Below are 23,560 nucleotides of genomic sequence, written 5' to 3'. Positions count from 1 at the left end.
CATCGGAGACGGAGGAGTATGTCCAATACGTAGTGGACAGATCCTGCCTACTGCCCATCTCCCTAGACCAGATACAGCGAGCCACTGCCAACGAGGACTGCTTGCAGCAGGTCTTGGACTATGTGAAGAACAATCAGATGCATTGATTTAAAGAAATATAAACTCAGAAAACACCCGAGGTACGACACAGCATCAAGAGTCTGTACCATGTTCGTCTAGAGCTAGTTGCTGACCCAGAGGGATGACTGCTGAGAGAGAGGACACTGGCTTGTCATCCCCGCCGGCCTCCACGACCAGATGATACAACTCACCCATGTGGGCCATCAAGGCATGGTCAGGACCAAGAGTAGGCTGCCACCAAAGTCTGGTTCACGCTCATCGACGAGCAAGTTGAAGCCCTGGTGAGGGCCTGTCCCTGGTGTCCATGGCAGCATCAAACTCAGCCCCAGTGATAATGGAAAGAGGGCTGCACCAACCATGGATCAGTGCTAGTTTAGATTTCGGCAGCCTAACTGATGGAAGACACACAAGGGTAGTCATCGATGACTATTCCAAATACCCAATTGTCGAAATCATATCATCACTAGTGGCTCACGAGGTGCTACCCAAGCTGGAAAAGATAATGGATAATCATGGGCAGCTCAGAGAATTAAGAACCAACAATGGGTCCCCCTTCCAAAGCCAAGATATGGCTGAGTACCTCAAGTCCTGGAACATCATACACTGACAAACTACTCCACGATGGCCACAAGCCAATGGGGAGGCCGAGCGTTTTATGAGGACAAGCAACAAGGTGAACCGGATCACTCATGCCACCCAACAGCCTTATAACTGGGCCATTTATGCTTTCTTAAGACAGTATAGGCAGACACCCCATTCCGCCACTGGAAAAGCCCCGGGACACCTGTAAATGGGCCGAATAGTGCAAGACTCCATTCCTCATCATCCCGAGTGGACCCCCGCTCGAGTGGACAACAAGAAGGTCCTCGCTAAGCACCAACAGTTCAATGTGCGCACTAGCCAACGATGCAGAGTCCAACACCCAATGCTCCAAGTGGGCGACCTAGTACTCCTCAAGGACTGGAATCCAGGCAGCAAGTTTTGCTTGCCTTTCGAAAGATCCCCGTGGACCATCACCCATCTGCACAGCACCAAGATGACTGCTCGTGAGGGGGCAAAATGGTGTCCAGGAATGTGTCACATTTCAAAATGTTTCACACTTCTCCATCCTCAAACCCAGAGACTGAACTAGAGGAACTGGTCAGTGACGACTCTCAACGGCTGAGACCCGAGCTGATTCCCTGCCTGAGGTGAGAGGTGTAGAGAGGGGAGAGAGTTTGGTCCTGGACAGCCCTGCAGCAAGAGAGGCGGAACCAGCCCCTCAATTGCCAAGTGGGAAGAGTGAGAGGACCCAGTACCATCTGTAGGCCAATCCGGTCCCATCGACTTGGCTGAAAGCACCATGTAATGTTTGAGTAATCTTTGTCCTTCAGACTAATACTTGAGGGAGGTTATTTGGGAATCGGTTTTTAAGTCAATGCAATTGTTTTAAAATAGCGGAGGAATGTAGTGTGACACTCGTGACACGAGTGCGCACAGTGGGAGGTGTCAATAGGTCCCTATCACAGGGGTAGGAGATGTATCTCACTCGTGTACGTGGCCCTGTGGTCTAACCTGCAGGGTCACGTGTGTTGAAGAATAAAAGCGAGACCTGGATGGGCGGAGAGAGGTCAGTCCACCCCACGAGGCTCCGAAACTCACAACTGCCGAATCTGCATTTTCTTGGGCCCGGGCGCATTCTGCAAGAGGGCACGGCCACCATCACCGCCGGCACTGCTGCGTACTAGAAGACGGCTGGGACCACCACAATAACCTGTGGAATCGGCCTCAGTGGCGTAACGTAAAACAGTGTTCCCACTCCGAGGCAGAATATGAAGAGGAGCCCCCGAGTCTCCCACATCTTGCATATATTTATTGTTCGCGGGTTCAGTGGGGCCATCTGAAGATTTGAGGGGTGGGGGCTGAAGGGGAGGGCCTCGCCACCTGCGTCGCACGGGCTGCAGGGGCTGAGTTTTGCCCCTCCTTGATCGGCAATTATAGCTAGGTGTGCACTGTAACTAAGTAGTAAACAGTTGCAACTGGGTGTGCGAGAGGGAGTGGGTCAATCAGTAGGTTGTTCCATGCAGGTGTGTAAACGGACAAGTGACTACTTTGGTAGGAGAGTGCGCCATTAAATGGTTCAGTGTCCGAGTTTAACAGGAAACGTGGTCAGCTGGGAGCTGATTGGTCAGCAATAATTTAATCACATGACGCCATCATGGGTCAATTTACAATCTAATTTGCAATGTCCTCTGTGCATTCATGTGTAGCACACTAGCAGCAGGGAAGTAAAGGCCACGTTTGGTACCCTTAAATTAAATTTTTCATAGTTTTTTTATAAGTTTGGGATCTAAGCATTCACACCCCTTTGAGTGAAGTTCTTTAGCCATGTGTTTATAGTACTGTATACACAGTTTATGCACTCTGCCGAAAAGAATGATGCAAACAGGAGTAAAAGGACCATTTGGGTATAAACAAGCAGTCCAGATGTTTATTCTTGCTGAACATATGTTCTGAACACTTGAAACGTAAAGTCTCAAGTACGGGTTTATGGCGCCATCTGTAGGATAGCTCAAATACTACCGTACTGATAGTCACGATTCCCGCTTTTTACAGAGAAAGAGTATAAGTGGTTTGGAAGGTAGATACCTTAGCTACATACTACCCAGGGGCGAAGCTTCAGGGTTTGTTTCGGGGTGTCACACCCATTTCTAAAAAAAATACTCTGTAGTAAATAGTTGGGTACAGGTATGGTGAGGTGTTTGTCGGGTTTCACTGGGGTCATTTCAACATGCCCCACTGACAAACACACCCTTGCACACACAACCACACCCACTCGGTTAGTTTAAAACTATTGTGTTTGAAGCAGCCCTAACAATTCGCACTCCCCTCTTTCCACTGCTTCTTTAAGGGCCCCTCGTGTCCTGCTTCTCTTAAAGTATTTTAACAAGATGTGCCAGCGTGACTGTTGGGCAATCTGACTCATAACGTTCCCAATCTTCACGAGCAAGCAACGCCCCGCCAGTACCAACCTCTGTTGAAGTATTTTCATATTTTTACACACTCCATGACCTGCTTGGCCCAATGTAGTCTATCATAGGACATCACACTATAGTCTGTCAAACACAACCCGTACAATTATATTTTCCCTTCCACTCATTTTTTTCAACTTGAGCCTGTGTGGGTGACAGGAAGAAAAGTCATGGTGTTGTGTATCTGTCACTTTTGCACGACTTGGTAAAATATAGACTCTGAAAAAATATCAATGCCTGAAAAGCCAGGACAGATCCCAGGGGTGAGTGTTCACGTGTGAAGCAGCCTTTTCTCTTTGGGAGCAATTTGTGTATGGGCGCCATGTTGGGACAGTATGGCACTGCACTATCTGACACTTATGTTCGCCTCTTTTTCTCTTTCCCACAGGTACAAGATGGTAGAGCTTATCTGTTACGTTGTCATGGGGTTCTCTCCGGCAGTTGTGGTCTTTTCTATGGTAAGTAAAATGTTCAAACCAGAGCAAAAGCTGGGGACAGGAAGCAATGGACGATTGAGGAGGGAGAGTGAGGGGGGCTTGGGCAAGGGCAATAGCAATATCTTCCGGTTGAACATTTAGAACTACTGTAAGCAAAAGTTGCACAAACAATGCACTCTTCCTCCTGCATACTTTGCATGTGCATTATTAATTAATTTATTTATTTGCTTATTTATGTATTGATTTCAACGTTTTAACAGGGGCCAACAAGATTCATTACAGACATCTCCGAGCACTATGTATGTATTAAGTTAACCACTTGGGTGTGCTTTATATGGGTTACAGAGTTCCATGTGGTGTCGGTAGGTGATTGGCTATGTCCAATGCTCTGTCGACAATTCATTATGGATAATTTCTTGCGGTTTTGTGCTTCTATTTATAGCTGATATACAACTGTCTTATATTCAGTTTTATTCAACAAAATAGTGAGACCACATTTGTAAAATCTACAAACAAAAAATAACATATCAATCCCATAACCCTAATCTGTATAAACACACCCAAAATATTTCACATACATCATTTGCTGAGTGTTCACCTTCTAATATTAAAGAAATAAAACATGGCACAGAAGTAAGGACACAAAGAGAGAACAGACAAGACACTATACAGGATGGGAGTATAATTCATCATTGCAACGCTCCGCATCTTCTGGCTAGGCTTGCTCTATAGAAGTGCCATATGTAAATATACATTGCATCGGACAACTACTGTCAATTTTATATTTTTATAAATTACAATTTCTTTTATTATTGTAAATTTTATTATTGCTTTTAATGTTTTTTAACCGAAATAAAAGCTTGAATTGTAAACTACTGTCAATGTATGACTAACTTGACATAAGCACATCCAAATATAAAGGCCCAGATTCTCAAAGTTTTAGCATCAGTTTAGTGTTACTTTTTTAACGCTAAACTTTTTTGGGCATTCACAGAGCAACACAAATAGGTATTTGCGTTGGTTTGTGTGGCAAAGTAACTCAAAGCAGCGCAAAACCCTTCTTTGCATTACTTTGCGTCAGGGAGGCGTTACATGGGTGATACATGGGCATACCAGTGCTACCAACTATGTTTCTTAACGTCACACCTGATTCTGAAACATCAGAAGGGTTTAGCACCAAAAATTAACACCTTTGAAAAGCAGGCGCAAAACTGAGAAATGTTTTCATATCTCCCTGCTTTTCCAACTTTGCATGTGTTCTGCAGTGTACATCACACATACAAAGTCGGAAAAGCATTTCAACTTGTCTAGGCTTAGTGTTTTGTGCAGGAAGGACATCCTTCCTGCACAAAACCTATGCTAGGCTCACGCACACAACCTAGCACAATGGCGCTAAGGTGTGTGCGTGGCGCACGGCAGCTGAAAAAAGTGCTGGTGCTTGGGAAAGGGGAGGAGAGAGCCATTTCTATGAGAATATGGTACTCTCCTGCTCTCTCCTGGTCATGCAATGAAGCACAGCAACTTTGGGCACTGCGCTGCATTGGATGTCATCTACCAGAATCTGGGCCAAAGTTTGATAAAACATGACCAGCTTTGTTTTTCAGTGTCAATAACTCTCAAACAATATTGTTCCTGTAACATAAAGCTCTTCCAAATGTTGACCTCAGTACTCCTTAGCAATTTTTTGTTTTGAACTTCCATACTCAAAGTTAGATTTCTAATAACTAGCACTGCTCAATATAGTCATTTCTGAAATGGATTGGAAACCCACTAGAATCTCAGAACCAGTTCAACATTCGACATCAGAAGGTATTATAGAATTTGAAGCTAAAGTCAGTTTTGAAAGTGAAGGGTTTTTGGTGATGGGAAACTTTAGTCCAGAAAATGTCCAGTTCTTCTGGGTGCAATGGTCTGAAGCTGGGTAATGCTTACCCAAGGAAACATATATTGAATAGTCCAATGTGTGACCTATAATACCCAAGCTTTTAAATTCAAATACGTAATTCAAGGTGTGTTCTATGCACTCTTTTATTTTAGTACTGATAGTCCAAATGCACTTGATTTCTAAAACTACATAATCCATCTGTTGTCACACATTATTGGATGTAATTCAGAAATGATTGGTTACAATATATTTGTCTAAAGTTTCATACATTGATGCTAGAAGATATGGAACATAACATTAACAAAGGTCCAGCTAAGATGTGTTTACCCCCTGGTGTATATTTTTGTACTCTTTCTTTGTGGTTCACTTCTACGAAATGACTATTAACTTAATGACTAGCACATGCTATTAACTTTTGAAATCCTCTTTTGTTAATCAGCGTTAGTGAACTAATTATTTATTTATTTATCTTTCAGTTTTATATCGCACAAACAAGACCTATTGGTCAGATTTTTTTATGCAAGAATATTACAGTCTACATACAAGCTGGCTGAGGTAGAACACAGCTGATGTATTACAAACAGTTTACATCAGAACAGATTCCACTATGATTCCTTATCTCAATAAAGTGGAAGCCAGGTTAATTACATACAATAACCGCTTTAGCGATCAGAAGATAAAAACCACATGTGTTTCGTGTACCTCCACTCAAATGAAAATGTACACATTTGAACAAGACCGTTCAATACCTGCCAAAAACTAGCAGGTTACCTACCCAAGGAACCTCAAACACAGTGACTCTGCTAATCGATTCCGACAGCAATATATGTATAACAAATGTTTATTACCCTTATCTAATAGGAATGTAGGACTTTTAGGCACTATTTGTAACATCATTTGACAAATTATAGTAAGAGCAAACATCAAAGTTAAACCTTAACCAAGATCAGAATGAATAATAGAAATTATGACATTAGATTTGCCAACAATTAGATTCAAAACATTTATTGGTTAGTTTTAGCCCACAACAGAAAATTATAATCTAACCATATTCTGTTCTAGGTATTTATTAGTCATATAGTCATATTATTAAAACAAGGAAAGACTATTAAAAATACCTAAACACATGTACAATCTCCCAATTGCTTACCTGTGATAATTGCAAGGGTGAAAGAGGGCATGCCCCATAGAGTTTCATCATTCAAGATCTTTCATTCCCATAACAACCAACATCACATTCCTGAGATGTGTTGCTAAGCTTCCTGTTCCAGGTTCACACACATAGACAGACTGAAAGACACAAACATAGGCTATGTTCTTTTGGCTTCTGTCCAGGGGCATATCATTCAGCTTTCAGACCTTTCTGCCCCACCTTCTATAAGAAAGGGTTTATATAGGAGATGTGCCCCCTCCCTAGCTATAGCTGAGCAACTATCAAGTATTCCCACTGGTAACAAACCAGTGTCAATGATTTCATCTTAGATATGATCAGATTCAGAATGATGTCATCCATGTCCTTGTTCAAGTCTGAAATGTATGAATCTCTCTTTAACTGTTGAAAGACCAGAGTGGGACATAACCCAGTTCAAATTAAAGAGATGCCTTGATGTTACCTTGTTCTGTTCGGGTGTTTAACCAACAGTTACACACGCAATATATCAATACCAGGATTACATCCCTGAACGTTAAGATACTCTTCATACTGAAAGATGCTCCCTTCTCATGCCAGGTTCAGGAGATTGGCAGACATTCACATTTGCAATAACTTTGGGTGACATTCAAAGCAAGTCCTTGTAGTGTCCAGGCATAGAGAAGGAATTAGGAATCTGCTGTGAAGATTCATGTTAGCAAGTTTAACGTGCTTGTGAATTACATTTTGTTACTATTAGTACAACTTAGTAGGTTAGTGAAAACACACCTTTTATAAAAACACACATTAACTTAGAAGAAGGGTTTTGCATAAGTGTTATGTGTTAATACTCTTAAACCTACTTCCATTTTGCTTTTGTCCCGATTTCTCTGCAGCCATTGTTGTATTCCTCATTGCGCTGCTGAGAGGTTATGGAACAATGGCTTCTCAGCAAGTCTGCTCTCACAAAAACGTCACTGGTGAGAATTAGTATTCTAACTCCAGTCCCATAAACATTGAGGAAAGTGCATAAATGTGGTAGTGGTGTGATTTAGTATTCAAATTCCAGTCCTACCACATTGGGACTGTAGGAAAAGTGCACAGATCCTGGTGGCCAGTTTAACTTTTCTAACACCAATTTTACAAACATGTCTGAAAGTTTACAAAATGAATGGGGTAGGAGTCACTGTTACTATTTTCAATCCAGTTTCTCAATCCTTTAGAAAACTGTGTCAACTGAAGAGGATCAAATATTTTATCCTCAGCTCCAAACCCAAAGGTTTGTGGAAATTGAGTACATTTCGAGGAGTTCAAACGTACTGAACTTCTATATATGAGCAAAACCACAAAATATACAATAAAATATGCTGAAATACCAAAATCCTGAAAAACACTAATTAAACTCAATATAACCAATTCACCACATTAACAAATATAAGCATTTTAAATTCTAAAAATGTAAAAAAAGGAACCCCACAATAAAAATGTATAACCGAACACTATAAACAAAGAGAATAACAAAAATGTTAATATTCCTCACACTATACACAAATAAACTCTATAACCATAGAATTTAAAAAAAAAAATATATATATCTTAATTTATATGAAAGCCAAGATTTTAAAAACATATAATACAATTAAATGTGTAACATCCATTTAAGTAATCACTACCCTCACAATCCTCCAATAAAAACGATAGCCATAAAACATTTGAGAAGAAAATCACCCCAAGATACATGGACCACCACATGAAACAACAATTATATAAAACACTTTTATTTTCTACAATTATAGTAATTATTTCATGTAACTAATCTTTTTATTAATGTATTTGTTAACACATATTCCGGCATACAAGCAAAGGCCAGTGAGGAATTAAAAAAATCACACCCATTTGGTTCTATTTAGCTCAACCCACTTAAAACACTAATAACTTAATCTTCTCACACCTGCATCTGTATGATTCAGTAGGCTCTCCTCCTTGTCCCTTGTCTCCATCCTCTGAATTATGGGCCTCATTTACAAGAGGCCTGCGAAGCCGGAGCATCACTTCTTCTGACGCTCCGGTGGTGCTGGCCTCTCACTCATATCAATGAGACGACGCATAGCCACTCTGTGTGGCTTTGCATGGCCTCATAGATATGGAGTAAGGCAAGGCAGTGCAAAGCGCTTTGTTGCCTTACTCTACGTCAAGGAGGCGTTCCTTGCATGCTGCAGTGGGGCTTCCCACAAAACACCCATGGGTTCTGACACATTCCCAGATATACAAGAAGCTGCAAAACTGGGAATGCGTCAAAACTGTGCGCCTCTCCAGGAGAGGCGTAACAAGGAGACATTTCTTTATTTCTCCTTGTTTTTTCCTCTTTCTGTAGGTGCTGCATTCTGCAGCGCACATAGGAAGAAGAAAACGCCTCAGTTGATTGTTTTTGTGCAGGAAGGTCTCCCTTCCTGTACTAAAGCAATTGTGCCAATAGCTCAGACACCCTTGGACTATGGTGCAAGGGTGCCTGTGTTGGCGCTAGATACCAAATTTATGCACCGACGCAGGCAGAAAGGACAAGAATGTGCCATATTTCATTAATACGGTGCATTCCTGCCCTTTCCTTTTGGCACAGGGCAGCACAGCAAATTGACTTGCTGCGGTGTCCTGCAGCAAAAACTGGTAAATCAGGCCCTATGTGTGCTTCTAGAGATAAGTTTGTTCTATTCGTCAGTATTTAATTCACAAATCGCCTCCTGCCTTGGAAGGATTTTCAATACCCTGAGATATCAAGGGCATTTCACTCCCCTTAAATTGGTTCTTAGATAGATCAGGAAGGATGCCCAAACCTTCATAAAGACTTCACAACTCTGCTCAAATGTAAAGGTGTTTTCTACATCCCTAGATTGTCCCATAATTCATATTTCAATTCTCTGATATCCGGAGTGCATTCCTTCCTTCAAAGAATAATTATTATCTCCTTACTGTGCCTAACGTTAATGACATCAATTTGCCTGTACCAGGCGGTCACAGGAGGTTTGCCAAGAAACCTGGTTATGGATGTCCCAAACATGATGTCTGCTAGGTCAGGCTCGTGGCAGCCCCAGACTGAATAAAGCCGAGTACCTGTCCCCCTGCATCACCACCAACACTCGTTCAACCTGTGAGGATCTCACTTGTGTGACTTAGCAGTAGAAAAATACCAATATTTCATCACCCTTGCCATTATTGCCCTTATTGCCATGCATCTAGAGTTATAAGACCTCTGTGGTGGTTTTCTTCCCAATCCCTGCTCAAAAATGTCCAACCTTTTCATTCTCATGGCTATGTTTCTCCAGTATTCTCTCATTCTCCCCCGATGCATCTGTAATTTTTGTCTCACTCCTTAGTAACCAGCCATTGCTTAGAAAGGGTGAGCTCTTCTCTACTCCACTGCCCATTGGTCTAATGGAGGCTCTCATGACCAAGAGCCTCACCTGCTGATACTGGTAGCATTCTGACTTCTTCCTCCTCTCAAAGTGCCCTCCTCTTCATCAGTACTGACAATTCTGAGTTTTTTAGGATCTGCCCGGAGGGAAATGTAGTCACACCCGTCTTAACTGCAAACCTATTCCACACTGTCGGCGTAATTCTGGTTATTGTCAACAAGTAGCTCTGTGTTTTTTCCCAGCCAGTGAACACTCCTGGAACTGGCTCCTGTTATTAGTCGGGCTATGAAACTGCATGGTTTTCAGGCTACTTTCTTCTCCAATCCACCAGAGGATCTTAACTGTGTTGCCTGGAAGTATCTCACTATACTAGGAAGCTGCAACGCCCCTACTGTAGGAGGTTTATAAACCAATCTTTCGTTTGATTCTCTGGATTTTCCTTTCATATAAACTCATTTATGGTTCATTTATGGTTCACTCAATTTATGTCAACACCATGTGTGGGGCCGGTAGTGAGAAGGTCTTAAAGAGGTATTGTACTCGGGGCACTGTTACTATTAGGATTGCAGCTATTCTCCCACACCCCTCAGCGGTACCGAGTGTCGGGCTTCTTCCGTCTTGCCCACAGCTTCTGAGTATATTTTAATGCACCGTGGGAGCTCCAGACAGGTGGCAGAAAGGGGGGACAGCCAGACAGGCTGGGAGGGTTTGGGGCCGGCAGGGGAGGCAGGGCACAGGAAAGGCAGGGAAAAGGAGGTTGGGTTGTCTAACAATGGCTGTGAATGGAAAGAAAGGGTATTGCAGGCAATGATAGTTTGAATGGTGGATGGGGCAATGGTTTCAAGTTTTTTTTGGGGGGGGGTTTATGGGCGGGGGTGTTAGGTTTTTGTATTTGTATTAGTGAGGTGGAGTTTTGCATAATGTTATGTAAAGTTACCTTGATAATCTGCTCACCTGTCCTAATAAAGCAGTCTTTTTTTTCTCTATCTGGTCTGCCCGATTAGTTCCAACAGAGGTTGGGCAACTTGAATGCCTAAGTAAGTCATTAATTTCACTGCCATTGGCAGGGGTATCTTGCTTTGATTCAATTTACCTGCTCGGCTGGTGGAGATGTGTATTGTTTGGGATGTGGATGTTTTATTTTAAATCCCGAGACCTCGCCGTAGCATCACAGTTCCTCCAAAAGAGCAGGGATTAAATGTATTGGATCTGTCACCGATGCCATGACATCTTCTGCATACACTGTGAGGGTTTGGACCACGGTTCCTACCTTGATCCTGTGATGTTTATGTTACTTCACCAGTGCTTCTTTTACCAAACAATAAAAGTGTTGTGCCTAGTTCCCTTCTGCATAGCTATCTGTGGGGAGGTATTCAGATTAAGCCTGGTTCGCACTGATGGGTGTGGTACCCACATTTCACCCACATTTTGAATGTTACCTGTGCTAACACGGCCTCAAGAGTTTGCTTAACGAAACCCAGTTTAGTAAGTCAAACACTTTTTTCACATTCAAGGACAGAAGTAAGGTGCTCTGCCAAGTTCATTTTATATTATCTACAATGTGTTGTCTACATTACATATTCTCACCATAGTTTCTCTTGGGGGAAAAGTGATCGGCGCCATTCAAGCCAGGCAAAACCATCCCCAGATGAGCTGTCAGTATTCCTTTGAATATCTTTGCATCAATGTTCACAGAAAGGTCAACCTACAGAACTTGCAGCTCATCAGGTGTTTGCCTCCCTCAGGTATTACAGAGCTATGGACCTTCATCTTGGTGCTTGCCCGAGTTCCAGGGTCTGACAAGGTGTTATACAAGCACCTTAGTACTGGAGCCAGAATGGTTGTTAATATAGGGGGTGAACACATCAGTGCCTGGTGACTTCCCAAGTTTGAGCATAGCTAGGTACGAGATGACTTCTGTTTTAAAATCTGGGACTAGTGGCTGTGCCTGTCCAGCTTGAGGCGCAGGATTTTGTGTCTTTGAAGTTTGTCTGAATACGAGGCATGACGACCTCCTGAGAGTAAGTAGTAAACACTTATAATTTGCTGTCAGAGTCTCTTAATGTGATCCCCACCTGACATTTTACCACAGTTATCTTTTCTCTGATTATGTTTGCACATAGTTTACACGATATTAGATTCCCATCATTGATTCCCCCGCTTATAGTATTTTGTATTTCTTAATTAAGGCATATTAATCTTACCTGATCACTCAGTGCAGTGACTTTTTTCTAGATTTTAGATTAACCAATCCTCGTGTGTTTATCTCTAGTTCCGTTATTAGTGTGTCACATTCTGCTTGTTTTTCTGTCCTTTATTTTTTTACTAGATATTGCGACAAAATTCGTTAAAAGATTAAAAATCATTTTAAAAATGAAACATTTTAAAAATTAAAATACAACCGAAATAAAATTTATAATAGTTTCGCTGATTATTCTTCAGATTTGGATAAGCTACGGAGCCCCTGGTGTACGCCAAACATTTTGGGGAAATAAATGGACATTTGTGTAAAAAAACTCTTTAGTTGGAAAGATAGTACGGTGTTACCCCCATAGACCTATAACGAATATATGGGTTGCATTAATTACTCCAAATGAGACTCCGTATGGTGTTGATAGGGTTAAGAACATTGAAGATTGGGAAGTTGTAGGAATATAACAAATATTGATGTAGTCCTTTGGTCTTAATGGAAGGACGTGGGCTGTGTAGCCTTACTTCAGGGTGGTGGAAGAAGATGTTTGGCTTGGTCGGTGGTTAGATTGAATGTTGCATGTGTGCCATATGCTTCTCTTCTTTATGTCCTTTCCTATTCTACTTAAACTTTTTTCTCATTTAGATGTGCTATACTAGATCATGTTAAGCAAGGACCCTATGAAGTCCTCAACTTGTAAGGAAATAAGGTCAAATCAGGAAGCAATTTATTGAGTTTTACGGCTTTTATTTTATTGAAAAACAGTATGTAGGTGTCAAGGATTTACTCCTATACTCCTGTCTCCCTACAGACTAACTACGACGGTCTTGTGGAATTGATCATTGGTGGACTTTTCTACTGCCTTGGAATGGTGTTCTTCAAGAGCGATGGGCGCATTCCCTTTGCTCATGCCATATGGCACCTCTTTGTGGCGTTTGGAGCAGGCATCCACTACTATGCCATCTGGAGGTACCTGTATCTGGAGCCTGAAAGATTCCCATCAGGAGTGAAAACATCAAAATAGGGCCGCACCTTACATTTTCACATCGATAAACAATAGTGTAATTCTGAAGGAACTATCAGTGTTTGTTAGTGGGAAGAGAATCCTGCTATATACCCCATCTCCGTTTACTTTTTGGTGAGGCAAGACAAGAAATATTTATTTTTTCTATCTCCGAACAATAAGTCCCAGTGCCTGCTACCTGAAAAAAGTGCCTAATATATTTCTATTGGTTTTAATGGATTGCCTCTCTCCGAAACCTACTCGAAAAAGTGTTTTAAGACAAGTTGGTAACAAAAACCTTGTGGGTGAAGGCTTTCTTGACAGCTCCACGTCCCATAAACCACTCTGTTTCAGGCAAGGGTCTATGGCAGATTCCCTTCTTTTAATCCACAGAAAATGAATTTTGGAGCAATATTAAGAGAATGGCATTTTTGATAGTTACAACATATCACCAATCTCAGGGACTGAAAATATGCCCACTTAAGATTGAGAGGAACGGTTTAGGGAACAGGAATGGGAACTGGTAGATACAGGGGACCAAAGTAGGAAGAAAGCTATAGTGCAACACACTAAACTTAGGTGGGCAGCTGGCTAATACCAAGATAACATTCATGTACTGCCGGGTGCTTCAGGCTTTCAGGGTCAAAATTCTGCAAATAACACAAATGAATAATACCTTTACTCAGATAGATCTCAGTAGCATGCGTAGGCTACTTGAGATTTGAGGCTATGCCTTACAAGCTGGAATCTGACCTCAGAAAATCATATTTTACCATTTGAACCTCGTAATTAGCCCATTTTATCATTGACACACGAGTGTGAATGTGTCTCACCTCCAAGTCTCCGCTGTGAGGATTGTGACATCTGAAATGTGACGAATACAAATAGCTGGAATTGAAAACTGAGAATTCTTAGTTTTTGACTGAAGTCTTCTCCTTATTTCCCAAGTTCTCCTCCGTTCTGTATTAGTACATTTCACATTCCTTGCCTCTTTTGTCGGACTGTCAAGTACCTATTTGACAATCAGATGAGTGCATTTGTGTTACAATGGAGCATAATGTGATTCAAAGATCAGTGAAAGCTGCCAAGGTTTTTCCTCTTCAACTTTGTGATGTTTATATAAAACATTTTGAATTCGCCAAACCTGCTTAATTAAAATAAATAAATAAATATCCAGAACAAAAATAGAGGGAGAAATGTTTTACAAAAATGTATTCCAACACAACGTTTCTTATAAAATTATTTGTTTTTTGTTGTTGCAGAAAACGATTCCCACAAGCAAAGGTGGGCGAGTTAGCAACCTCTGCAAATTTGCGAAATTGTTAAACCTTGCCAGTACCTCACTGGATCTTTCATATAACTGATGCAAATGCATACAAAAGACTTCCAGGGCCTTCTACTATAACAATTTCCTATTTTAAATTAAGATGGCATTGAGGGTTGGGTATATATGGCGCCCTACCTGCCACTCAGACTGGATTCTCCCAGTGATTGCTAACTTCCCACTTACAGCCTCGCTACAAAGGCCACACGTGGAAGAGGCCCCTGCTCCAAGAGTTGTACCAAGCAATCCCAGCCCTGACCTTCTTTCTATATGAGCTGGCACAGAGTGCTTACAGTGTTCAAAGCAAAAGATCACTTAAGAGCATCTCCTTTCAGATTTAGTCATGAAAGCTATCAGGAGAATTTGGAAACAGGATTATCAGGCCCCTGCTTTCTTGAAACAGAAATGTAAATGCAAACTCTCAATTTGTCCATGTAAAGCATAAGATGTTGAAGCAGTCCTGACTGTTTGGTTCACATTACTCCCCATTTGGGTACACACAGCTCTGCAGTTGGAATGGGAAAAGTTGTTCCGGTTCAATAATAAACCCCAGAATCCAACATCAATAGAGGTAATACCAAGTTAAGTACAAGCATCTCACACATGACAATTGAACATCTTGGAAAAAATGAGAGTTTCTGACAGAATTCCTCTAGCTAGGCTCCAAAATTCTTAAATTTAAACTAACTTTATTCATTGATCGTGGCCAAGAGAATGGGCTGAGATCTTTTAAGAAGACATAGCAAGTATGAAAAAGTTGGGACTTTGAAACTAAGGGGCATATTTAAGGAAAGAGGCGCTGCACCCAGTGCTGCGCCACTTTCCTTGGGCCCCTTAGCACCCCCTAGCGCCACCATGTGTGCGCCGTATTTAAAATACATGCACCATGGCGCAGGGTCGGGCAATAGTGTCATTTTTTATGATGCTATTGATGTACTCTGCAGGAGTAGCGTCAAAATATTGGTGCTACTCCTGCAGAGTACTTAGGGGCCCATTATAAATAATGGAAGCCCCCTTGTAACACCTGCTCTGAGCAGACGTTAAAAGTGCCGTAAAAAATGATGCAAGGAATTTGTTAGATTTCCTTGCGCCATTGTTTCGCCCCCTTTGCCTACATTATGCCAAGCGCAGGCATAATGTAGCGCAAAGGGTTACAAAGTGGTGCAATGCATGCATTGTGCCACTTTGTAAATATGGCGCAAGGATTTTGGCCTCATTCGACCACATTAGTGTAAAAAATAAAGACGCTAATGTGGCACAAGGTGGCGCTAGAGGCTTAGAAATATGCTCCTAAATGTTTCATGAAGTGTTTCGAGTCCCAAACGGTGACGTGTGTATGTGGAACAGAAACTTGACATTAAATCTAGGGATCTGAAATACAGGACTTGTGATTCCTGGTGGCCATTACAACATGTCTGCAACTGTGCTAATTGCAGCTGCAGTACTAGAAATGGCCACAGTAAGGAGAAAGGTAGCACTGAGACCATCCCCAACACTAACAAGAAGTACCATTTACCATGCAGGCCTCATTCACTTGCTGCTTTTGCCAGGTTAGTGGAAGTGGAGAGCCCCAACGTCAACAACCTTCACCCTACAAAAAACTTGAATACATTCCAGCACTTTGCTTAGTCTCCAAGCACTGGATTACAGTATTAACTGTACATATACATTCCTTTTCTACTTAATGCACTTTTTATGTTATGACGGTGTTTCTTGCAGCTTGACTGAGATGTACATGATCAAGTCAGGGAGTCTGCCAGCTGGAAATCCAGGTTGATACTTAAGATCTGGTGCATATTTTCGTCGGGCGTCCTCAATGGATTATTGAGTACCATCATTCAGCAGTGAGGAGGACAAGGCGTGAGAGCTGCACTGCACAGTATTGACTTTGCGCATTACAATTCAAAGATTGGCACCACACAGAAAGCCTACCTGATTTAATGACGATGTGGGCATTATGCCTCTCTATTAGGAGTTTGGATTGATGTAAGATTGTTTATTGATTTTGTCCCTTTTCTCTTTAGATCCTGCCTCTTGGCCTTATGGGGAATGCCAGACCTGGCAGCTCAGATTTGTATGTGAATGTGTGCGCATATACAGAATGTTTCATATTTAAGCAGGGTAACTAATGTTTTTAACGCTATCTGAAGAAATCCAAGGATGTTGTCTGTCAATATGATTACCAGGCTACATTTGGTCTTAAATTGAATCCATGATTTGTAACAGGGTAGATGTTTGCTCTTGAGACGTGCTTTTGGGTTCGGAGTGGGTTACAGTAAATCCTCTGATTTCTGAAGAAAGTGCTAAATCCAGAAAAAAGCATGGTGCAATATCTCAAACATTCAGCAGATCCGGATAGTTTTCCTCTGGAAATCTAATGATTTTAGATTAACACTCTACTCTTAATGATGCCATCAATCTCAGTTTTGTGCAGGAACCTAAATGGAGATGTAATATTCAATATCTTCTCTTAGATGCCCTGTAAAGTTAACAGAGGTGCATGGGTCTCAGATCCTAATGTTGCACATTCATATACTGGCATATCTGAGCCTTGTGGTCAGTAAGATCTATCTATCACCATTAAAAGACAAATCCATCACAAACAACTGCACAGACCTCCAAAGGAGGGTATGTGCTTCAGTATTAATATTGCAAAAGTGATGCATCCAGCTTAGGCATGGATAACCATGTCTTTAAATATATGGAAATTGTGTGGTTGGTGCACTGTGGTATTCCTCAGGGCTCATTGGGGCAGCTGGCCCCACTACCACCCAAGTAGTTAATGAGTTGGTGAAGCAGTGCCAGGCCAGATAGAAGCTTCAAAATTCTACTGGGGTATGAAGGTACAATAATGAAACATGTGGTATTACCACACTGTAAATGTGATAGTATCGCGTCACTGAGAAGAAAACACATGACTTAGTCCCAGATTCCTTGATGTTAATTGTGCCTTTAACAGAGGTTAGTTAGAAACTGCTGGTAATAATTCATAGGGGATTAAGTCGGGTAATCGAATTAGCATACATCTGCTCTCCACCTGGGAATGACAAACATTTCTGCGGTTGTAATACCAGGGCTTCTCCTGGTATCAGAGCATGCCTCTCATTTATTAGCAGCAGTAACTTCAACACTCTTTTGTTCCCGGAGTTGACGTGCTTGCACTAATGTCTGAAGATTTCTGCTATTATTCCCCCAGTACTCCTGACATCATCTGAATATTGCTGAAATGGCTTTCAGCTCAAGCATTTCTGCAATATTTTGCAGACACTTTCTACATCTGGGCCTAAGGGCTGATAGACATGCAGAAAAAGAATACTCACAATTTATTTCCCATTTCTGTGAGCATAGTGCTAAATCTTCAGTAATGCCGGGGGCCAGATTTATGAAAATGTCACCCAACGCAGCGCCGCAGACAAAAAAGCTGTGCTACGTTTTTTGACGGGAAGGGACTGGGAGAGCGCCAATCTACGGCGATATAGCACTCTCCTCCCCTTTCCCTAGCACGGGCGCAGAATTCTGCTGCCAAGCACCATGCACACCTTTGCTCCATGGTGTAAGGGTGTGTGTGAGTTTAGCATAGATTTTATACTGAAGGGGTTCCTTTCCATTACAAAATACCATGCCTAGAACAGTTTTAAAACTGTTCCTACTTTGTTTGTGCCCTATACAGAACAGCACTCAAAGTCAGAAAAGAAGGGAGAAATGAAAACTTTTCTCCATTGAACGTCTGCTTTCAAGTGGCGTTAATATTTAATGGAAAACCCAGCCTACTATAGTTAGTAATGCAATGCAGCACTCCTCTTGATTGTACTGGGGAAGGATGTAGAGTGTAGTTATTTCACTGATTCTTTAAAAAAACATTAGCCATGTGCACAGGTACCATCTTAACTCTTTGTGGGTTTCTTTACCTGTAACGCGCAGAAGGCATAGCTGTCACCTTTCCCTTACACACACTATATAAATATCAGACTTAAGCAGCCTGGACGGGCAAGGGACCTGCTAAAATCTTGGTATAAAGACTGCACTACTAGCTTTGAAATGCTGGCCTTGGAATTCTGGTGCAATGTTAAGTTCTTTACACATCCCTGTAAATTCTAATTCGGAGGTAATTATCAGAATTCTTGTTTAACAAAAAGACTATACCGGTGGCCTGGAGAAGGCCAGCTTTAGCGCTTGTGCCGCCCAGTATGACAATTTTTGTTGGCAGAATTACCTTCCAAAAACCTTCTTCTCCACAGATTACCTCACTACCACCCTCCACCTTTGCCCCTCATCTCTCCATTCCCCCCTCTCACAAGCATGTAATTGGTTTTATCGTACTACTCGTACCAGTGTAGGGTGTCAGAGTACTTTACATCACACACAGACATCAAACAGAGCCAATGAATCAAACATTTGTAAATCAGTCTTTAGCAAATAAGACAATGAGGATAAGGTGTAGGAGTCATATGTCCTCAATACTAGTAGGCAGGGTATTTTAAGAGTGTTTGGTCTGGAGAAGCACAAACAAAGGATTTTAAATGTACCACAGTGGCTGGCGTAACTAAGAAGAATGCATTTCTACCCAAATGAACCCTTTTTATCAACATTAGGAAAATGAAAGCTTGGGAAAAAAAACATAACGTCCTAATGTATACCATGTATTTTGTATGCAGCTCTCCGATGACAGTTCGTAGCTGATGGTGCTATTTTAGTGTTGGAACTTATGAACTGCAAGAAACAAAAGAATCGGCTGTAACAAAAGCAGCAACCCACTGACCTAGCCACATAAAATACGGTTTGGTGCCCTGCATGATACATGTTCCCTGCAGAAGGTATATTAACCCTCTGCTCTACTTTATCATGAGTGGAAACTGCAACTAGACACAACTCCTATCTCTCCCCTGCAGGAAAATTAATCACAAGAGTTATCTTCATATTTTTATTGTTGTGTGAAGACTACTGGTCACATAATGAACTCTTCAATGAGTGCTTTTTAAACACCTGTTATTTTTAAACACGACCCCCCGCCACCACCACCACACCCCGAAATCAGATGAAGGTGATGGTGTACCAGGTGCACTACTCTAGAGCTGGCCTTGTACTGTTGCACTGAAGGTTTATGAAATGTGGTCAGTAGTGTAGAGATCAGAAGTTCATAATGGGTTTGTATTTTTAATATTTAATTTAATTTAATAAGGAAGCATAAAGAAAACCTAAAGTTTTGGAGTCCGCAATTCCAAAAAATACTGTACAGTAAAAAACACAGCTTGCAGTTATGAGAACAACCAATGTTGGCTATAAAAATATAGCTCTGAACATCGAACCTCAAAGTGAAATTCCCAGATGATCGACTGTACACATACGTTTAACTTCCCAAAACAGAAAAAATGCATGAATATAACTATAGAAACCATACGAGGATTACCTATTTATAATTCATTTGAAGATACAGTGGTAGTGAATATTCTGGATCAATATTTTGTAGGTCAATATAGAAAACTCAATAATGCTGTAAAACATAATGGCAATCTATTGTCTAGTCAGTGTTGTCTGGTTGAGTCATCCTTTACTTGTGATAACTGAAAGTCTAAAGCATATCTCCTTAGTGGCTACTGGCCAGAGGCTTTTTTGAGATAGAGCGTAGGTTTTTGAAATGGTATGCCACATGAATATGAAACCCATAGTATCAGTGGCACAGAATAGCAAAGGCAAACTATTGAAAAGAAATAATCTACCAAGTAAGTCCAGATCTTCTATACCTGACCTCACATTTATGTACCTACGTGGTACATATATCTTCTGGATACATAGATGTGGAGTTAGGACTAGTAAATCTATACTTCGCTAAATGCACTTACCCGCTCAATATTCCTATACCACGATATTGTTGTTGTCTAAATTCAGCAGTACAATCTTTAGAACACCAAAACACAAACTGCAGGTGAGATCTTTTTCTGCATCACTTCACTTGTAAGGACACAATTAGATCATTTATGGGTGATGTATTTAACCCACATAATGGGGTCTGGTATTTACGTAGTGCCACAGATACCTCCAAATCTTTGTTTTCAGCGTGTAAATGGGACATTCCTTGGGCAATTTGATCCTTTGCAAAATAAATCCGCTATGTATGGAAATATACCATCCATACTTTCCCCTGTGCAAATGGAGACAGGTCTGCCTTGCTAAAATTCATTAGTAGAAAATTTAGGTTGGTGCAGTCATCAAACAACTCTTAATTCCAGTCCCTGTGCAAACGTGGAAAATATAGCCAGCAAAGATGAAGGCGCAAGTGAGGTTTACTGCAATATTGATATCGGGTTTCAATAACACATTGTTTCTTTCTACTATATGCCCCTTGTGAAAGGCAACAAAGGAGTTCAGGGCTTCATGCTGTTGCAAGAAGACAAGTATCGAAGCTCGACTTCCACCAATATGCAGATAAAGGGCCTCATTACGATTCTGGTGGTCAAAGGAACGCCAGACTCGCAGTGACATTCGGACCGCCAGCGGACTGCCGTCTCTGTCAGGAACATGGTTCCTGGCTGCATGACAGCAGTCGGAGTCATGGTTCATGAGTCCTGTTTCTGCCAGCCTTTCCATGACAGGGTCCCTGCCATGGAAAGGCTGTCGGAAACACAGTGCAGGGGCCCCCCTGCCCAGGACCATGGGAATGCACACTGTCTGCTCTGCAGACAGTGCACATTCCGAGGGAGCCAAATGCCCCCTCTGTGCGATGGCATTGGCCTCAGCTCCATGAGTAGCCAAGGCCAAAGCCACTGTACGGTTTCCGCTGGGCTGCCCGGCTGAAACCTCTAATTTCAGGATGTTTCTGCCAGTCAGCCAGGTGGAAACCTCATAATGGGCCCGGGAGGAGACCGCCAGCTCCGCGGCGGTCTCCTCTCTGCGAGTTTGGCAGTTGACTTGTCCGACTGCCAACCTCGAATGAGCCCCAAAGTTTGGCCGAAATTAAAGTATAAGACTAGATTAATAATTTTTATTTTTACACAGTCAATACCAAATATTTGAAGCTGCGATTAGTCAAATGCATATTTAAATAATAAAATATTTGGGCTCAGGAATCAGCAGTTACAAAATTAAATCAAGGTGTTGCTTGTTAATACGTTTTCAATCTCTGGTTTAATGAATAATAATGCAAGTTGTGTTGATGAAAATAAGACAAGAAAAGGAAACACTAGAGCACCAGAGCACAAATGTATCCATGTGTTTTTTCTATTGCTGATAAAGTCTTTTGTCAGCTGTAAAACTGTAGTTATAAAAAAATTATTGCTCTGTGTAATCGACTTTGGGTGAATTCTTAGGGCCTCATTTCGAGATTGGTGCAAAGTGAGAAAATGAGTGCAAACTGATTTTTGATCAAGTTTTGTACTTTGAACAAAGTATGAATAAACCAGAGTTTCCTAGAGCTTTCTCGTCCACATAATACACAAAGGAAATATGCAGGGAAAGCAAAGCAGCGTGTGGTTGCTGGGAATACCATATGCAAAAATGGCCCAATAACATGTCCGAGGTGTTTTTCTCGCTCGATGTTACCAGTCAACTTGTAATGAGGCACCCACTTGGTATGAGAACAAAAATAAAATATTGCAGCCAGAATTAGTTACCTAGGGTGGTCTGCTCTGTCACACAAAAAAATGTTGACCGCCGGTAATGGAAGCGCTTTAAAGACTCAATGTGGATTTTGCCCTCTATAAACCCAGTGCTTAATTTGAGCCTTAGGTTTTCGGTGCTTAACACTAGCACTTAATTTTCAACACCGGCACTTATGACTGTCTGTCACATGGTGACGCTGTCTGTCTAGTTTAGGCTTGCGCACAGCAACAGATGTTTATTAATTCAATATACATGAAAAATTACTAATACCTATGGCCCAAGTCATTCGTATAGCATTGGGGGCCAGGTATAGCGTAACTTGTCCCATTTGTAAGAGTGTGATGGCTAATAGTTGTATTAGAACTAGCATTGGCAGCGCTGGTAGGGACAATGGGTTGTGCAAGCTACAGTAGTCTGCTGACAAGGGTCCTGGCACCTTGTTTCTTAACAAATTAAGCACTGTATCAGATTTTGGATTCATATTTGGAAGTTGACATTTCAGTTTTTTTGTTCTGCTCTTCCAAAGAGACACAGCGCTTAAGATGTTTTGGTTACAAAGCGGTAGGTAGAATGCACAAAGGAATTATGGGTAAGAAGTCCGCTCACAGGTTTGCATATTTCATGCTGTTGCTTCCAGAAAATGGCACAGTGATGACTCTCAAAACCCAACAGGCGAAGTGGTTGGAACACTTTTGCATTTCGAATCCTGAACTTCAGCAGGGTGAAGCTGACTGCCATTTTTTAAGTTGTGATTTTTGATATAGTGTGTAATCCTCCAGGCATTTGGCCACAAACATGACCAGTGGTGACACTCTGTTCTGCGTATGATTCAAACTAGGTGCTGTCTCATGCAAAACTAATATTTAGTCAATCTGACTGTGAATGTTTCGTGCACTGTCATTTTTTGTAAAGTAACTTTTAAGCACTTATCAAGTCAGTGTTTTCTATTATATTGTTTTATATTGAACTATTTCCAGTTGGTTTGTGATAACAATGCTAATGACTGTGATGTTTCCTGATGAGTAGAGTGTCAATTAAAGCTCAAGATACCTCACCTCGCCTCTCTTTGGTGTGCTTTTATTTTCTTGGCTCTGCTTTTTTCATTGGGTGAAAATGCCAGGAATCTTCAAGCCAGACCAGACACGTCACCGGCCCTGGACGAAGAGCTAGGATAATCTCTTGGAGACTCTTCTTAAAGACTCAGCCTGTCCTCCCCGCATGCAAAGTGGTCCATGCAGAGCAGCTGCAGGAGATTGCTGTGCCAGAAATATAGTTCTCCTGCCTCTGTGACCCCTTCCTTGTTGTTTTTTAAAACCACCAGTGCTGGGAAGTAGGGGGATTGCGCCACTCCCGGTTTCGGCAGCTACTACTGGGCTAGATTTGGGTTCCAACGGAACCAGGTAAATGTCATTTCCGACACTGGGACACAATTCAGTAGAGCCGCGTGGTCTGCA

The 23,560-nt window shown here is 41.7% G+C and overlaps 1 protein-coding gene across 1 annotated transcript in view; it reads left to right on the top strand.

Annotated features, from left to right (window-relative positions):
- Positions 1–23,154, top strand: part of MMD2 (monocyte to macrophage differentiation associated 2) — a 240,607-nt gene extending 217,453 nt beyond the window's left edge. The window contains exons 6-7 of the mRNA XM_069209978.1: positions 3,520–3,589; positions 12,995–23,154. Of these exons, the coding sequence (XP_069066079.1) occupies positions 3,520–3,589; positions 12,995–13,207 (283 nt within the window). The 3' untranslated portion in view covers positions 13,208–23,154. The remainder of the gene's footprint in view (positions 1–3,519; positions 3,590–12,994) is intronic.
- The last annotated feature ends 406 nt before the right edge of the window (positions 23,155–23,560 follow it).

The sequence above is a fragment of the Pleurodeles waltl genome, chromosome 10 (assembly GCF_031143425.1).
Source record: "Pleurodeles waltl isolate 20211129_DDA chromosome 10, aPleWal1.hap1.20221129, whole genome shotgun sequence".
Taxonomy (NCBI): Eukaryota; Metazoa; Chordata; class Amphibia; order Caudata; family Salamandridae; genus Pleurodeles; species Pleurodeles waltl.
The sequence above is the reverse complement of the archived record's forward strand: the minus strand, read 5'-3'. Positions and strand labels throughout refer to the sequence as shown.